This window comes from Lathyrus oleraceus, chromosome 1 (genome assembly GCF_024323335.1).
Source record: "Lathyrus oleraceus cultivar Zhongwan6 chromosome 1, CAAS_Psat_ZW6_1.0, whole genome shotgun sequence".
Classification (NCBI taxonomy): domain Eukaryota; kingdom Viridiplantae; phylum Streptophyta; class Magnoliopsida; order Fabales; family Fabaceae; genus Lathyrus; species Lathyrus oleraceus.
The window spans coordinates 234,662,523-234,677,120 of NC_066579.1; the positions used below are offsets into that span (position 1 = coordinate 234,662,523).

General features: G+C 39.0%; 3 protein-coding genes across 3 annotated transcripts; 2 read left to right on the plus strand and 1 right to left on the minus strand.

Annotated features, from left to right (window-relative positions):
• Nucleotides 1-873: 873 nt before the first annotated feature.
• On the plus strand, nt 874-1,512 carry LOC127101312 (uncharacterized). The gene has a single exon (XM_051038691.1). The coding sequence runs from the start codon at nt 874-876 to the stop codon at nt 1,510-1,512; it is 639 nt and encodes a 212-aa protein (XP_050894648.1).
• A 2,329-nt stretch (nt 1,513-3,841) lies between these two features.
• Nucleotides 3,842-7,300, plus strand: LOC127101322 (uncharacterized). Its single transcript, XM_051038701.1, has 4 exons — nt 3,842-4,741; nt 4,874-5,223; nt 5,413-6,398; nt 6,465-7,300. The coding sequence occupies exons 1-4, from the start codon at nt 3,842-3,844 to the stop codon at nt 7,298-7,300; spliced, it is 3,072 nt and encodes a 1,023-aa protein (XP_050894658.1).
• A 223-nt stretch (nt 7,301-7,523) lies between these two features.
• LOC127101329 (uncharacterized) lies at nt 7,524-9,871 on the minus strand. The gene is made up of 5 exons (XM_051038713.1): nt 9,712-9,871; nt 9,155-9,297; nt 8,810-9,085; nt 8,054-8,740; nt 7,524-7,742 (listed from the first exon to the last, which is right to left on the minus strand). Exons 1-5 carry the CDS (start codon nt 9,869-9,871, stop codon nt 7,524-7,526), a joined length of 1,485 nt encoding a protein of 494 aa, XP_050894670.1.
• Nucleotides 9,872-14,598: the final 4,727 nt, after the last annotated feature.

Consider the following 14,598-nt stretch of genomic DNA (forward strand, 5'->3'; position numbering starts at 1 on the left):
TGTGTTTAAAATTGAATCCACTAACTTTTGGAAATCTTTTAGCCGAACTAAGGCGTTTTGATCCTTACCTTTGATGGAAGGTACGTAGGCAACGGGTTCATCCGTTCGAACACAAAAATAATAAAAATTGTATATTCTTTTCTCATCATCCCAATCATGTTTGCACAATAAATATTTCATAACAAATAACAATTTTATACAACAAGTGTGAAAAGGGCTCCCTAGGAGTACCTAGGACGTAGTGGGTGCCTAACACCTTCCCATTGCGTAATTTACCCCTTACCCAGATTCTCTGATCTTTTTATTAGTTTTCTACGCGTAAAACTTCTTAGGCTTTTGTTCGCTTTTTAGCCAGTCCTTTGGATAAATAAAAGTGCGGTGGCGACTCGAATTCATTGTATGCTTTGCTTATGGTTTAATCAATAAATCATATAGCGACGAATACACCGCTACAGACGCAGACCAAACTAAGTTATAATCTAGGAAGAAGAACCAACTATAAATCAGGTTCGACCACCTAGACAAGCGCCTGACGAAAAGGTCACGGGGGCAAGATTAGAACAACAGTCAGTTCGACAGGAAGTCCCTGAAGAACAACCTAGGAGAGTAATGATGGTTAATAGAGGCTAGGATGCAGACGAAGTAATTCATAAGGTTAGGCAAGAAGACATGATGGAAAATAACTTAACTACTATGATAGAGAGAATCATGGCCCATAATGGTCTGAATACATGACTTTGACGGCCAAATTACACCTCTCCTTTATCAAAATACGTCCTACAAACTGAATTACCAAGGGGTTGTAAAATCCCTAAGTTCACCAAATTCTCAGGGGACACTAGTGAATCCACTATAGAACACATAGCCAGATACATGACTGAGGCAGGAGATTTGGCAAACAGTGAGAACCTAAGAATGAAATATTTCCCCAGTTCTTTAACGAAGAATGCCTTCACGTGGTTTACAACTTTGCCACCAAATTCCATAGACACTTGGCCTCATTTGGAGAGATTATTTCATGAACAATTCTACATGGGTCAAACTAAGATAAGTCTTAAGGAATTAGCCAGTATTAAAAGAAAATTCACTGAACCTATAGATGATTATCTGAATAGGTTCCGTTTTTTGAAATCTAGATGCTTTACAGTAGTGCCTGGACATGAATTGGTCGAAATGGCCGCTGGAGGGTTAGACTATTCCATTAGGAAAAAGTTAGATACCCAGTATCTAAGAGATATGGCCCAATTAGCAGACAGGGTTCGACAGGTCGAACGTTTAAAAGCTGAAAAGGACAGAGCGAATAAGAATTATAAGAAAGAAAGGGTTGCTTATGTCGAAGTCGAAGATGAGGAGTTTGAAATCTCTAATGACCCTTATGGTCTCGAGGAATTCGAACTAGATTTGGATGAATTGAAAGAAGCACCACCTTATGCTTGTAAATTACTTACACCTTCAAATGGCAGGAACTCTGTCGAAACTGAAAAGAATGATAGATTTCCTAAAAAGACGTAGACATTTGATGTTACCAAATGTGATGAAATCTTTGATTTATTAGTAAAAGATGGCCAAATGATAGTGCCTCCTAATACCAAAATTCCCCCGTTAGAACAACAGAAGAAAAGAGGCTTCTATAAATATCATAATTTTTTAGGCCATAAAACCTCACAATGCTTTCTTTTCAGGGATCTTATTCAGAATGCAATTAAAGATGGCCGCCTCAAGTTCGCTGACAAGGGAAAAACCAAACGAAGGTTAACGCTAACCCCCTTAACATTGCTGACACAAATTATGCTGAACCTGTCAAATCAACATGATTGACATGGTGGAAGTGGAGGCTGTGAAGGAAACAGGAACTGAAGGCTATGTGCTAGTTGGAAAGCAGGCTACTGGTGGCCTAAATAAGGATGTTCCCTTTGGAATTTCTGTCGAAGGTGAACAGGTTGCTGGTGTCGAACCAAAGGCCACTGAAGGTCTTAATGGGAAGGCAACTGAGGGCCTAAGGAAGAAATTTGAGGAAATTTCAATCGCTGATGGCGCCAATCTAGGTGTCAACATGGTGGATCTGAACCAGCCCCCCCCCCCCCCCCCCCAGAGATGGAGGAAGTGGAGAGGTGGTTGAAGATAGAGCAAGAGGGAATGCAGTTTGGCTATCCCAAAGCTAATGAGAGCCTACGTGAATACCTTTGGAGGTGTCACAAAAGAAATGTTCACATGTTGCTGTGCCCAAGGTGTAGCATCATGATGTGTCGAAGGGTTACTGAGGACTATGAAAGATGGCAACGAATAAAGACTGAGAGAAATTGGAGAAAGGAAAGCCAACTACAAAAGGTGTATCCCAAGCCTAGAGAAAGCATTCTTGGTTTTATGGTGCGTTGCTACAAGTACGGAACAAAATGCTTGACGTGTCCCAGATGTGGGGCAGTTTACAACAGGGAATTGGCTGAAGCATTCGAGAGAATTCCATCTAACCAAGGTTGGGATGGACATGGAGGTAACCCGAACATGTATATATTCGACAAGAGGGGAGTACCTAGGAGGCAAGACAACCCTCACCCAAGGGCGAAAAGAGTTATGTTTAAGCTTCTTGTAGAAGTCCCTGAGAACAAATGGACTCAGGTAGGGTCGAAGAAGGGAAAGTGGAAAAGTTTTGAGGATGGAGGAAGAACCTCTTGGGCTTATAGAAAACAGTTTCATGCATCTAAGAGAGAGGCTATCAGACTAGAGAACTACAAAGGAAAGAATCCCATGTCAAGGTCCCAGTGGAGAAGACATCAGAGGTTGAGGAAGGCTAAAAGAGAGATGACTTCGAGGGAGATTGGAGAATCCAGCAACAACAAGGTCGCCTCAAATGTTACAAATTCGACCAAACCCCCTATAGGAAGAAAGTTGTTTTCAGATGAAAACAAAAAGACAAATCAGAAGGTTCAGGAGGAACAAATAAGGGAGGAAGAAATGCTCACTGACGACTTTGAATATGATGGAGTGTCATCTGTTAATATAAATTGCAATGTGGTATCAGTTCTGCCATACGAATATAATCAGGAGACGGAGATTGAAGACAATGAGAAAGCAGATGTTGTGGAGATGGCGAAGCATAAACCTGTGTGTTACTATGTTCTTAACAACGGCGTTGTCGAAGAGCAGAATGCTCTTTTTGAAAGGCCTCACCAAGGGATGCAGAACCATCTCAAGCCCCTATACATTAGAGCTAAAGTTGAACATGTGGGGGTGAACAAAGTCTTGGTGGACGGAGGAGCAGCAGTCAATCTGATGCCTCAGTTCATGTTGAAAAAGATAGGTATGTTCGATACTGATGTTAAACCTCATAATATGGTATTGTCGAACTATGAGGGTAAGATAGGGCAGACTCTGGGTGTCATACAAGTAGATCTGACTGTTGGATCAATCACAAGACTAACAATGTTCATGGTGATACCTGCAAAGGCGAATTACAACTTAATGCTAGGAAGGGAATGGATCCATGGAATAGGGGCAGTTCCTTCGACCATGCATCAGAGGATATCCATTTGGAGAGAAGATGGTGTAGTAGAAAATGTGGAAGCTGACCAAAGTTACTTCATGGCAGAAGTGAACCATGTAGATAAGAAGAACTTCCACAGGAACTTGGCTCATATAGGACCATGCCACCCAGCTGAAGACAACTACTCCTCAAATAAAAATGCTTTGTATTTTCTGACTCTACATCCCAAAGGCTTTCATTGGGATAGGGAAATTATGGGGGACCCATAAGAAGGGGAATCATCTGAAATACGGCCAACAAGCTGGGATGAAGACCTGGATTATGCCTGAGTCTTCTTTTTTCGAAAAGATTTCGGCCTACATGGCTGAGAAGAAAAGAAAAACGGCTCTCGAAGCCGAGATAACTAACATGGCTGACGAAGCCACATATGGTGAAATTTATAATGCAGGACCTGGGGAGTACTTTAAACCAAAACCCCATGACGAACAGGTGCCTATGGAATTAACATACCAGAGGTTAGATGCCATCTACGACGAAGAGCCTCTAGGATTTGAAAAAGATCCAGTGATATCGAGTGCGAAGATGTTAGCGCAAGATCCCCTTGAAGAAATCGATCTTGGAGTTGGGAGCACAAAAAGAATCACCTACATCAGCATTAAACTGGACCCCAAGTTGAAAGTAAGAGTAATTGAACTGCTAAGAGAAAACAAAGACTGCTTTGCTTGGGACTATGACGAGATGCCTGGTTTGAAGAGGGAACTGGTCGAATTGAAGTTTCCTATCAAGGATGGCAAGAAGCCCATCAAGCAGACTCCAAGGAGATTCGCACCAGAGATCCTCTCAAAGATAAAAAAAGAGGTCGAAAGACTTCTTCGATGCAATTTCATCAGGACCACAAGGTATGTCAAATGGATTGCAAACATAGTTCCTGTAATTAAGAAAAATGGCTCTTTAAGAGTATGTATAGATTTTCGTGATCCAAATGCAGCAACTCTTAAAGATGAGTATCCAATGTCTGTGGCAGAGATGTTGGTTGACTCAGCTGCAGGCTATGAATATCTTAGCATGCTTGATGGATATTCTGGCTATAACCAGATTTTCATTGCTGAAGAGGATGTTTCCAAAACAGCCTTTCGATGTCCAGGGGCAATAGGCACTTATGAGTGGATAGTTATGCCCTTTGGTTTAAAAAATGCTGGGGCAACGTACCAGCAAGCAATGAACTCTATATTCCATGATTATATAGAGACATTTATGCAGGTTTATATAGATGATATTGTGATAAAATCTATATCAGACGAAAATCATCTAACCCATTTTAGCCAATCATTCGAATTAATGAGAAAACATGGCTTAAAGATGAATCCTCTTAAATGTGCATTCTTTGTGCAGGCTGGAGATTTTCTGGGCTTTGTGGTCCACGAAAAGGGGATAGAAATCAGTCAAAATAAGACGAAGGCTATTATGGAGACCAAAGCACCATCAATTAAGAAAGAATTGCAATCGTTATTAGGAAAGATAAACTTCCTGAGAAGATTCATCTCAAAATTAAGTGGTCGAACTCAAGCCTTCTCTCCCCTCCTACGCCTGAAACAAGGGAAGTACGAATGGAATGATGAACATCAAAAGGCATTCGAAAAGATCAAGCATTATCTGACGAATCCTCTTATCTTGTCACCACCATGTGGAAAGAAGCCTATGAGATTGTATATATCAGCTTCCGACACTACTATAGGTAGCATGTTAGCACAAGAAAATGAAGATGACGTCGAAAGAGCCATTTATTATCTTAGTAGGGTTTTAAATGATGCAGAAACTAGATACACTTCAATAGAAAAGTTGTGTCTTTGTTTGCATTTCTCTTGTACTAAACTCAAGTATTATATAAAGCCTATTGATTTATACGTCTCTTCACACTTTGATGTCATTAGGTATATGTTATCGAAGCCAATAATGCACAGTCAAATTGGCAAATGGACATTAGCCCTCACTAAATACTCGTTAGCCTTTATGCCTTTAAGGGTAATGAAGGGACAAATAATATCAGACTTCATTGTAGACCATGCAGTGGTCGAAAGTCCTCAACTTCAAGTTGAGTTAAAACCTTGGAGATTATTCTTCGACGGTTCCACTCATAAGGATGGAAGTGGAGTTGGGATCATGATAATTTCTCTTGAAGGAATTCCAACAAAACTCAAATATAGAATCGAAGGTCCCCTTTGTTCTAACAATAAAGCAAAATATGAAGCCCTTATTGCAGGACTTGAGGCTTTGTTGGAATTGGGGTCAACTAGGGTCGAAATTAAAGAAGACTCGAAATTAGTAATTAAGCGACTAACGAAAGAGTACAAATGTATAAAAGAAAATTTGATTATGTACTTCGTCATTGCAAATAGGTTGCTCAAAAAATTTGAATATATAGACATAAAACATGTTCCTAGAATAAAAACCCAAGAAGCTAATGATTTAGCACAAATAGCTTCAGGGTATAGAATTTCAAAAGAGAAGCTAGAGGAACTTGTCGAAGTAAGAGGAAAAGCAATGGCTGCCAGATTGTCTCTGACAGATTTGGAAAGCACTCAGTTAGGATATACTAACAAAGAAGAGTTTGAAGTACTGGCCATTGATACCTTAATGGATTCAGATTGGAGGAATCCAATTTTTTATTATCTCAAGGACCCTTCGATAGATACAGAAAGAAAAACCAAGTACAGGGCTTTATCTTATGTTTTGATTGGGAATGAATTATTCAAGAAAACCCTTGAAGGGATCCTGTTGAAATGTTTAGGAGAAAACGAGGCGTGCTTAGCATTATCTAGTGTACATAGTGGAGCCTGTGGAGCACACCAGGCAGGCCATAAGATGAAATTGTTGCTTTTCAGATATGGAATGTATTGGCCCACCATGCTAAAAGATTGTATAGAGTTTGCTAAGGGTTGCCAAGAATGTTAAGTACATGCAGGAATTCAACATGCTCCTGCAGGTGAGCTTCATGCAATTATCAAGCCTTGGCCTTTCAGAGGTTGGGCATTAGATCTAATTGGGGAAATTCGACCTACTTCATCCAAAGGTCAAAAGTACATACTTGTAGGAATTGACTATTTCACTAAATGGGTCGAAGCAGTGCCTTTAGTAAATGTGGATCAAGAAACTGCCATTGAATTCATTCAAAGGCAAATATTATATAGATTTGGGATCCCAGAAAGTATAAGAATAGATCAAGGATCAGTTTTTACTAGTCAAAAGATGCAAGAATTTGCAAAGGAAATGGGTTTCAAATTATTAACATCCACCCCCTATTATGCTCAAGCCAATGGGCAAGTCGAAGCAGGCAATAAAGTAATAATTGGTTTAATCAAAAAACATGTAGGGAAGAAGCCAAAAAATTGGCACAAAACTCTAGATCAAGCACTTTGGGCTTGTCGAACCTCCCCTAAAGAAGCTACTAACACTACACATTTCCAACTTACATTTGGACATGATGCAGTATTACCTATCGAAATCTACTTGCAATCAGTGAGAATCCAAAGACAAGGAGAAATTCCATCTGACCTATATTGGGAAATGATGATGAATGAACTGGTTGATTTGGACGAAGAAAGGTTGCATGCATTAGAAGTATTAAGAAGACAGAAGGATAGGATAGTAAGAGCATACAATAAGAGGGTCAAAGGTAAAACTTTCATTATGAATGATTTAGTTTGGAAAGTTATATTACCTATGGATCGAAAGAATAAAACATTAGGAAAATGGTCTCCACATTGGGAAGGACCTTTTCAAATTTTAAAAGCATTTTCAAATAATGCATACGAAATATAAGAACTAGTAGAGGATCGAAGAATCCTAAAAGTAAATGGGAAATACTTAAAGAAGTATAAACCATTTATGCATGAAGTTAAAATCATAACAACGTAGTAAGCAAAGAACTATCATAGCCAAGATGGTGAATATATTTAAACTCCAAATTTTTCCAAGATGGCTTTGTCTTAATCAAATTAATTACAAACAAACAAGAGTCGAATATAACAAATACAAGTGGAAATCAGAAAGGGATAGTGGCCTTCATCCGATCATACTTTATCTTCGCCAAGCCTATCTTGTACTGAACAGCAGCTTGAACCCCTCTGAGGCGCGCAATATCTTCATTCATAGCAGTAGCTTTTTCGACGTGATCTACGCTCTGTTTCGCCAGATTATCAGCTTCAGTACTATCCAAGCCTTGGATAGCAGCCTGCTTCGCCTTAGCATCAGAAATCTTCTTCTACAATTCTAGAATGTGAGATTCCAAGAGTTGTATCGAAGCAGTATAGGTGTCGAATTCTGCTTGGGCTGATTTTCTGGAAGCGGCTAACTCCTCAGAGGCTTTTGAAGTTCGAAGGGCGTTATCAAACTCAGTGGCTTGAGCTTGTTCAGTTGATAGAAGCTTTGCTTTAGCATCCACCTCACTATGTTATTCAGCACAAACTTCGTCAATGAGGTTTTGGATATCGATAAGGGCTTCACCTATATCAGTGGGGCAAGCAGTGATTTGATCTTGCTTATCAGCTTCTTTATGCCAAAGCTTGCTCCCACATCCTTCTTCAAGTTTTCAAAGAGATCTACATCAAAAACATCCTTCTTCACCTGCTTAAGGAGTTCGTCGTGTGATGATTCGTTTGCGCTAACACCAGAATTGGTCGAAGCTCCAGAAATGATTTTTTCTGAAGAAGATTCTCTTTGAGCCATCATCAACCTTACATACTTGAGGGGATCATTTTGTTTCAAAGCATTTTTCTCCTCCTCAGTAAGTGATATAGGCGAAGTCTGGATGGTGGATGATCTAACGTTAGTTGGATCTGGGACTATTTCGACAATAACATCATCAGTTCCAGTCTGATTTCCTTCAGGATCAGCTTCTCCCTCACTCATTTCTTCATCTTGTTGAAAGTACCTCTCAATCTCATCAGAATCCTGATCATCTTCGTCAGCATAATCTGAGGGGAACGTAACTCTTGGAGGAGAGTTACTAGGAGTATCCTCAGAATCTTCTTTTTCTTCTGAATCCTTCTCTTTATCTTGCTTCGAATTTTTTTTACCATCTTTGCCAGGAGAAGAGGTTTCTTGTTCGTTCTGGACATTATCTACTTCGAGATTTTGTGCTCCAGTCGAAGATCCTTTATTTTGAACAACACCACTGATTTTTGAAGGAGGAGATGGATTCATATCGCTCGAAGGACCACTCGGATTGGCAGTAGAGATGATGGGAGTAGTAGGTTTTTCCTGAAAAACAAAGTGTTAGAATAAAAAAGAAGTTTATCGAAAGATAAAAGATTCAGGATAGAAGTTCACCTGTTGAGCCTCAGGGTCGGAAGCATTACTCCCAATGTGCTCCAACACTACGCCACGAGAGGGCTGAGAATGAGTTTCCTTCAAAGGAGGAGGGAGAATCTTGATTTCGACGCCTTGTTGTTTGGTTGTTTGGTAAGGGGCAACTGTTGCCTTATTCTTTTTCTGTTTTTTCTTAAGTGGAGTGGGAGGAGTTTCTTCTTCATCATCTTCGACAAGGATTATATTTTCAGTTGGGACTTTTCTTTTCTTTGGCATTAGAGGAGGCTTGCCACTACCCTGAAGGAAGGAAAATTACAAACAATTAGAAAAATACGAAAGAGACAAATAAATTATTTGATGTAATACCTTTGAACTCTTCTTTGTTTTTTCTGGAGCAGCATCCTTGGCAGAAAGAGCTCCTTGGCTTGAAGAGGTAGTTGGCTTAAAAGTAGTATTCGAACTAGCTTTCGCCATAGGCTTCTCTTTCTTCACCACCTTCCTTTCGACAACTAAAGAAGAATGTGAGTTAGTTGAAACATGCAATGTTTATAAGATTAGCAAAAGACAAAAAGGAGTTGTAAAACCAAGAAATCCAAACATTCCACACCTTCACATGTCGGAGAGATAATTCTCACTGCATCCAAGTCAAAGTGAAAACTGTCTAAGATATGCTTGGTTGCAACTACTCTTTTAGCAGGTCTTTGTTGGTCATTTTTTAGTTCATTAAAAATGTTCCCACATGTAAACCAATCTGGGTAAGGGGGAAAAATGACAAAGCAAAGTCTGCACTGGGTAAAATTGGAAATTTGGGTGGTTCGCACTCAAAGGCCAAATCATATTTAAATTCAGGTCTTACAACTTTGGGAAATTTCTTTTTGGCAATTTGTTTTCAAATTTCTCTTTTAAAATTGGCACTGCGTAACAGGCGGTTTGAACAAGTTCCATTGGGTTATAGATAGTTTCAAAGTACTTTTGGAATGCTTGGATTTCTTCAGAATGTGTAAGCTTACCCTTGTAGACATTTTCCTGCAAAGATGAAAAGGCCTTCGTTAGACATTCCTTGATTTCAGCAGTAGTAAACATGCTTTTAGAATAGAAATCTGTCCACCAAGTGGCGAACCCATTGGTAGAATGGAATGATGGTTGGTATGATATTAATTGAAATTCAGCAAAATTTGCATGGAATCCCTTATGTGTTGCAATGTCTCGAGCGCTCCAATCAGTCACTGCACAACATATCTCGCGCTTTCGATTGAATAGAGAGACATGAATGAGTTGACATAACCCAAATTATCGAGAGACAAAATTAGGTTGGTAAGCCAACAAGAAAACATGGCTATTTACTAGAAAGATCCTTGAAACAAGCAGCCTTGGGAAGAGAAAGGCACGCCATATATCTTCGATCTCTGTGCTGGCATCCTTAACAGCATCTTCAAGGAAGCAGTGAACCAGGAAAGAGCATGGGTTCGACTGGAAAATGGAACCATCGAAGGAGAGAAATTGTGACGCGTCGAGAACATCAGGGAATGTTTGGTAACGGAAGTCTGCAGATTGTCAACATCATCAACTGGAGTCAATTGCAGGAGTCTGGTGCCTTCAATGCTTCGATTTACTATCTCTGGGGCATTTTCATCAACATTTCCATATGTTGGCAAAGAGGGTTCAAATGTGGCATTGAGCCACAATTGAAGAAGCCAATAAGGCCCAGATAGTAATTAGTTTGTACCAGCTTTATACTCCTTCAACTTGGCACTAGCAGATCCTAGACTCTCATACAAGTTAGCCAATAAAAGTTCACTTAAACACACCTTTCGACCAACGTGCAATTGATTAGCAAGTGTTAGAAATCTCTTTGGAACTTGTAGAGATTTACAGCAGAAGAAGAACTTGGATAACCACAGACCCAAGAACGCTATGTGTTCTACGTCAGATACTTCTTCCTCATCAACATGATATAAACTGATATAAGTGCTGAACGAAGCATTCTTGACTTTAAAGTCAATTAAGTTTTCGCAGTCTTGATAGGGGTCGAAAGTCTCTCCTGTGGGAGGAAGTCCAGAAATGGAAGCTACGTCGAAAAGCGTAGGAGTTATCATTCCACATGGGAGATGAAAGGTATTATACGTATTATCCCAGAAATACAGACCGGATAGTAATAAAGGTTGGCAGTAGCTAAACCCTAGTTTCGACATCTAAATCAGGTCGAAATTGCCCAATTCCTTCCAAAATTGAGCTTTCTTTTTCTAACCTTTCATCAACCAAGCTAAATAAGATTTGTCTATAGTTGGGCAAGAATGAAAGGGTCTGAAACTGTCAGTAATATAATCTAGTTGAAAAGCCTCTCTTTGGACTGAATCTTCAGCATTTCTAGAGGAAACAATTTTGTTTGCTATGGGTTTTGTAGTGTGATAACAAGGAAAAAACTTTGCGCATTTCTCTAAATGTCCTTCAGGAACTAATGGGCCTAAAAATCCTAAAGTATTTCCAGAGAGTAAAGAGGGAATCATTACCTGGGAAACATATATTGCTTTCTGTTCTTTGATGAGTTTTGGAGGAGTAATGTACTCCTGATTCCCAACTGTTATGATTTTGCTTGTTGGAATGTTTTGAGAAGCAGAACTTTTGAAGAGCCAGCGCCTTTAATGTTCTTTGATTTCTTTTGCTGTTTATCAGAAGACATTTTTGTGGGTTTTTTGAGGTTTTTTGAAAGATTAGGGTTTTTGAAGAAGAAGAAACGTTTCAGAGAAGTTTGGAGATGAACTTAGGTTAAAAGATGAAAAATTTCGTAGAAAATGAAAAAGGAAGTGACAAATGGGTTTTTATAGTATTTACCTACGAGTTGACTGGTTACACCTTGCAAAGGTAGTGGGCCACGTGGTGGTTTTTCTGTGAAGAAGGTGCAGGGATTACTGTTCATTCTTCTTGGAAGTTGAAATTCATGATGATAATAACTGCACGCACGTCTTGATGAGACGTTTTGAAAAAGTAAGTCATGATTAACTGACAATTATGGACTTTTGGGTCTATGAAAGGTCTCTGGTCGAAATCTGGTGATTACAAAAAATGTCCATTTCTGCATTGATTCGAAATAGACATTTATTGGGGGCAATTTGTTAGTTGGAGATTTCGACAATTAGTTGAAGTTCTTTGAAAATATTATGTTTTGGAGAATAATGTAAAAATGGCTTTGTCGAACTATTTATTAAATCCTTTTCTTGTGAGAAAGGACCTTTCTGTCGAAGCATAAGACTTGGAAGATTTTTGGGTCTTGTAGCGGTGTATTCGTTACCATTGGAGATATTGACTAAATCCAAGGTAAATCATACAAAGTCGAGTCGCCACCACACTTCTATTTATCCAAAGGAAAGGTTAGAAAGCGAATAAAAACCTAAAAGTTTTACAAACAAAACTAGTAAAAGAAACAGAGATCTGGGTAAGGGGGTTGGTTATGCAATGGGAAGGTGTTAGGCACCCAAAGCATCCTAGGTACTCCTAGGGAGCCCTTTTCACGCTTGTTGTAAACGTTATTGTTTATGAAATTTATTTTGTGCAAACATGATTGAAGAGATGAGAAAAGAATATACAAGTTTATTTACATTTTGTGTTTGGATGGATGAACCCATTGCCTACGTACCCTCTTATGAAAAGATTAGGATCAAAACCTCGTAGTTCGGGTAAAAAACATCAAAACAAATGAGTGGATTGATTGGTCCAAAAGCCTTAAGGTCTTTTGTTATCAAAGGGAGAAAACTCAACCTGAAAAACCACAAGTCCACCATGTGAGGATAGCTTCGACATGCTAGTGAGGGGTTAACCCTATAATAAGCATGGAAGACTTATTGTCCAATCACTAAGGACAAAGGTGAGTATTATATCTACCACAAAGATAACTCGAACCTAATAGCTAAAGGTTATGAAAAATTTGATTAAGAAAGTGGACATGGAGCCATAAAAGACACATTTGAGTGGGTTATATTAACCAATTAGAAGTATGTACAAAAGTGGTCAAAGTTGACTTGAAGATTCAATTCAAGAGTATTATGAAAAAGAAAGTTTGAAAATCAAAAGCATAAGGCTTAGGTTTCTAATGTTGAAAACAAGTCAAATGTTTGCACAAAAGTTTTTTGGTTTGGGTTAGGATGGAGAAATGAAGGAATAAAAAAGGTGAGGGTTAAGGAATGCAACCACACTAGGAGTTCCTTTCTTGAGATCATAGAGATAATCCAAGTAAGTACCATCCTTTGGAATAAGCAAGCACAGGGCAAAAGCAATCAACCAAGTCTCATAAGAGATCCACAATAAAAGGAAACAGAATCCCAACAAATGGACTTACACCCGACTCCGGTCAACAAAACGGAAACAGAATGCCAATATATGGACTTATATCCGACTCCAAACCACAAAAAAAACGGAAACAGAATGCCAATATATGGACTTAGATCCGACTCCAAACATAACAAACAAATGTCAAAAGCAAACACATCAAAAGCAATTGAGCAAATAATGCATCACACATTATATACATACAAGAGGCTCAAACAAAAGGGTAGGCTTTAGTCAAGAGGGGTCATATCAACCTCGACAAACAAGCCAAACTGTACAAGGGTAGTTTGTAGCTCTTAACTACTAACATTGAGAGTTAGGGTGAAGCTGATCAAAGATGGAAATGAGGATGAGACCTCATGCTCTTAACCCTGGCCTGGGTGAGCTTACGATAAAAGAAAGCGTGGGGATCCAGAAAGAGGGATCCTATTCCACTTGACAGACACTGGACAAAGATCTTGGGTACATGTTCGAGAGCATCAGCACGTAGTGCGAGCATAATGAACGACTCACTGAATAACGGGGGATTGATTGCTAATCCCTTTTATCCGTCAATTGCCTCTTCACTTAGGAGGACTTATCAAGTAGCACATGCCTCATCTTGGAGGTCTTTGGCACAATTGTAAACAATCACAAACAGAGCCTCTTAAGGAGGACTTCCAGCAAAATGCCTGCCAAAAAGATGACAGGACTTCCAGACTACATGGAGTAAGAGAATAGCTACCTAAGTGGTGTATCAACCATAATCCAAAGCTCAAGCAAGAGCTAAAAGCAAGCAACTAATGTACCTGTACAAAAGCTAACCAGTTAGTACTTCAGACATAAAGATCAGAAAACAGACAGTGAAACCATCCAACTGTACACAACTCAATGAACAACGTTCAAGCAATCAGATGAAGCAATGAGCTCAACACATCAACTTAAATCCCTACAAAACACAAAGAAGTCAGAACACAATCCAATTTGCATCTCAAAAGGTGAGTAACTCAACCATTAATGCTAGGTGTCCAAACCTGAAACACAAGGCAAGGTTAGTTCATGTACAAAACACTAGTACAAAGACTAAGTTCAAAACCAAACCAAATGATCAAAACAGAAGTCAATCTTTCACATATTGCACATTCAAACATTCAATAAAATTTCCTCAAAAGGACCAACATCAATACACAAGGCAAGTAGCTCAAACGATCAATGTAAAGCAAAGGCAAGCAAATGAGCACAAAATGGACATCCAAATTAGAAAATCCAAATCAAAACAGAAAAGCATGCAAAGGCTATGAAATTTTTATGCAAGTTTCTCATGTTATGAACAAACAATGTGCAAAATATCCAATCCAGAAAAGTTCAAATGATAGGTGAACAAAAATGCACAAATGCAATGTCAAAAATGGGACACAAATTGTCACAACATATCTTCATGTGTCAAAAACAGTGATATCATATGATAAAAATTCCAAACCAATGCTCAAAAATCATATCATGAGTGA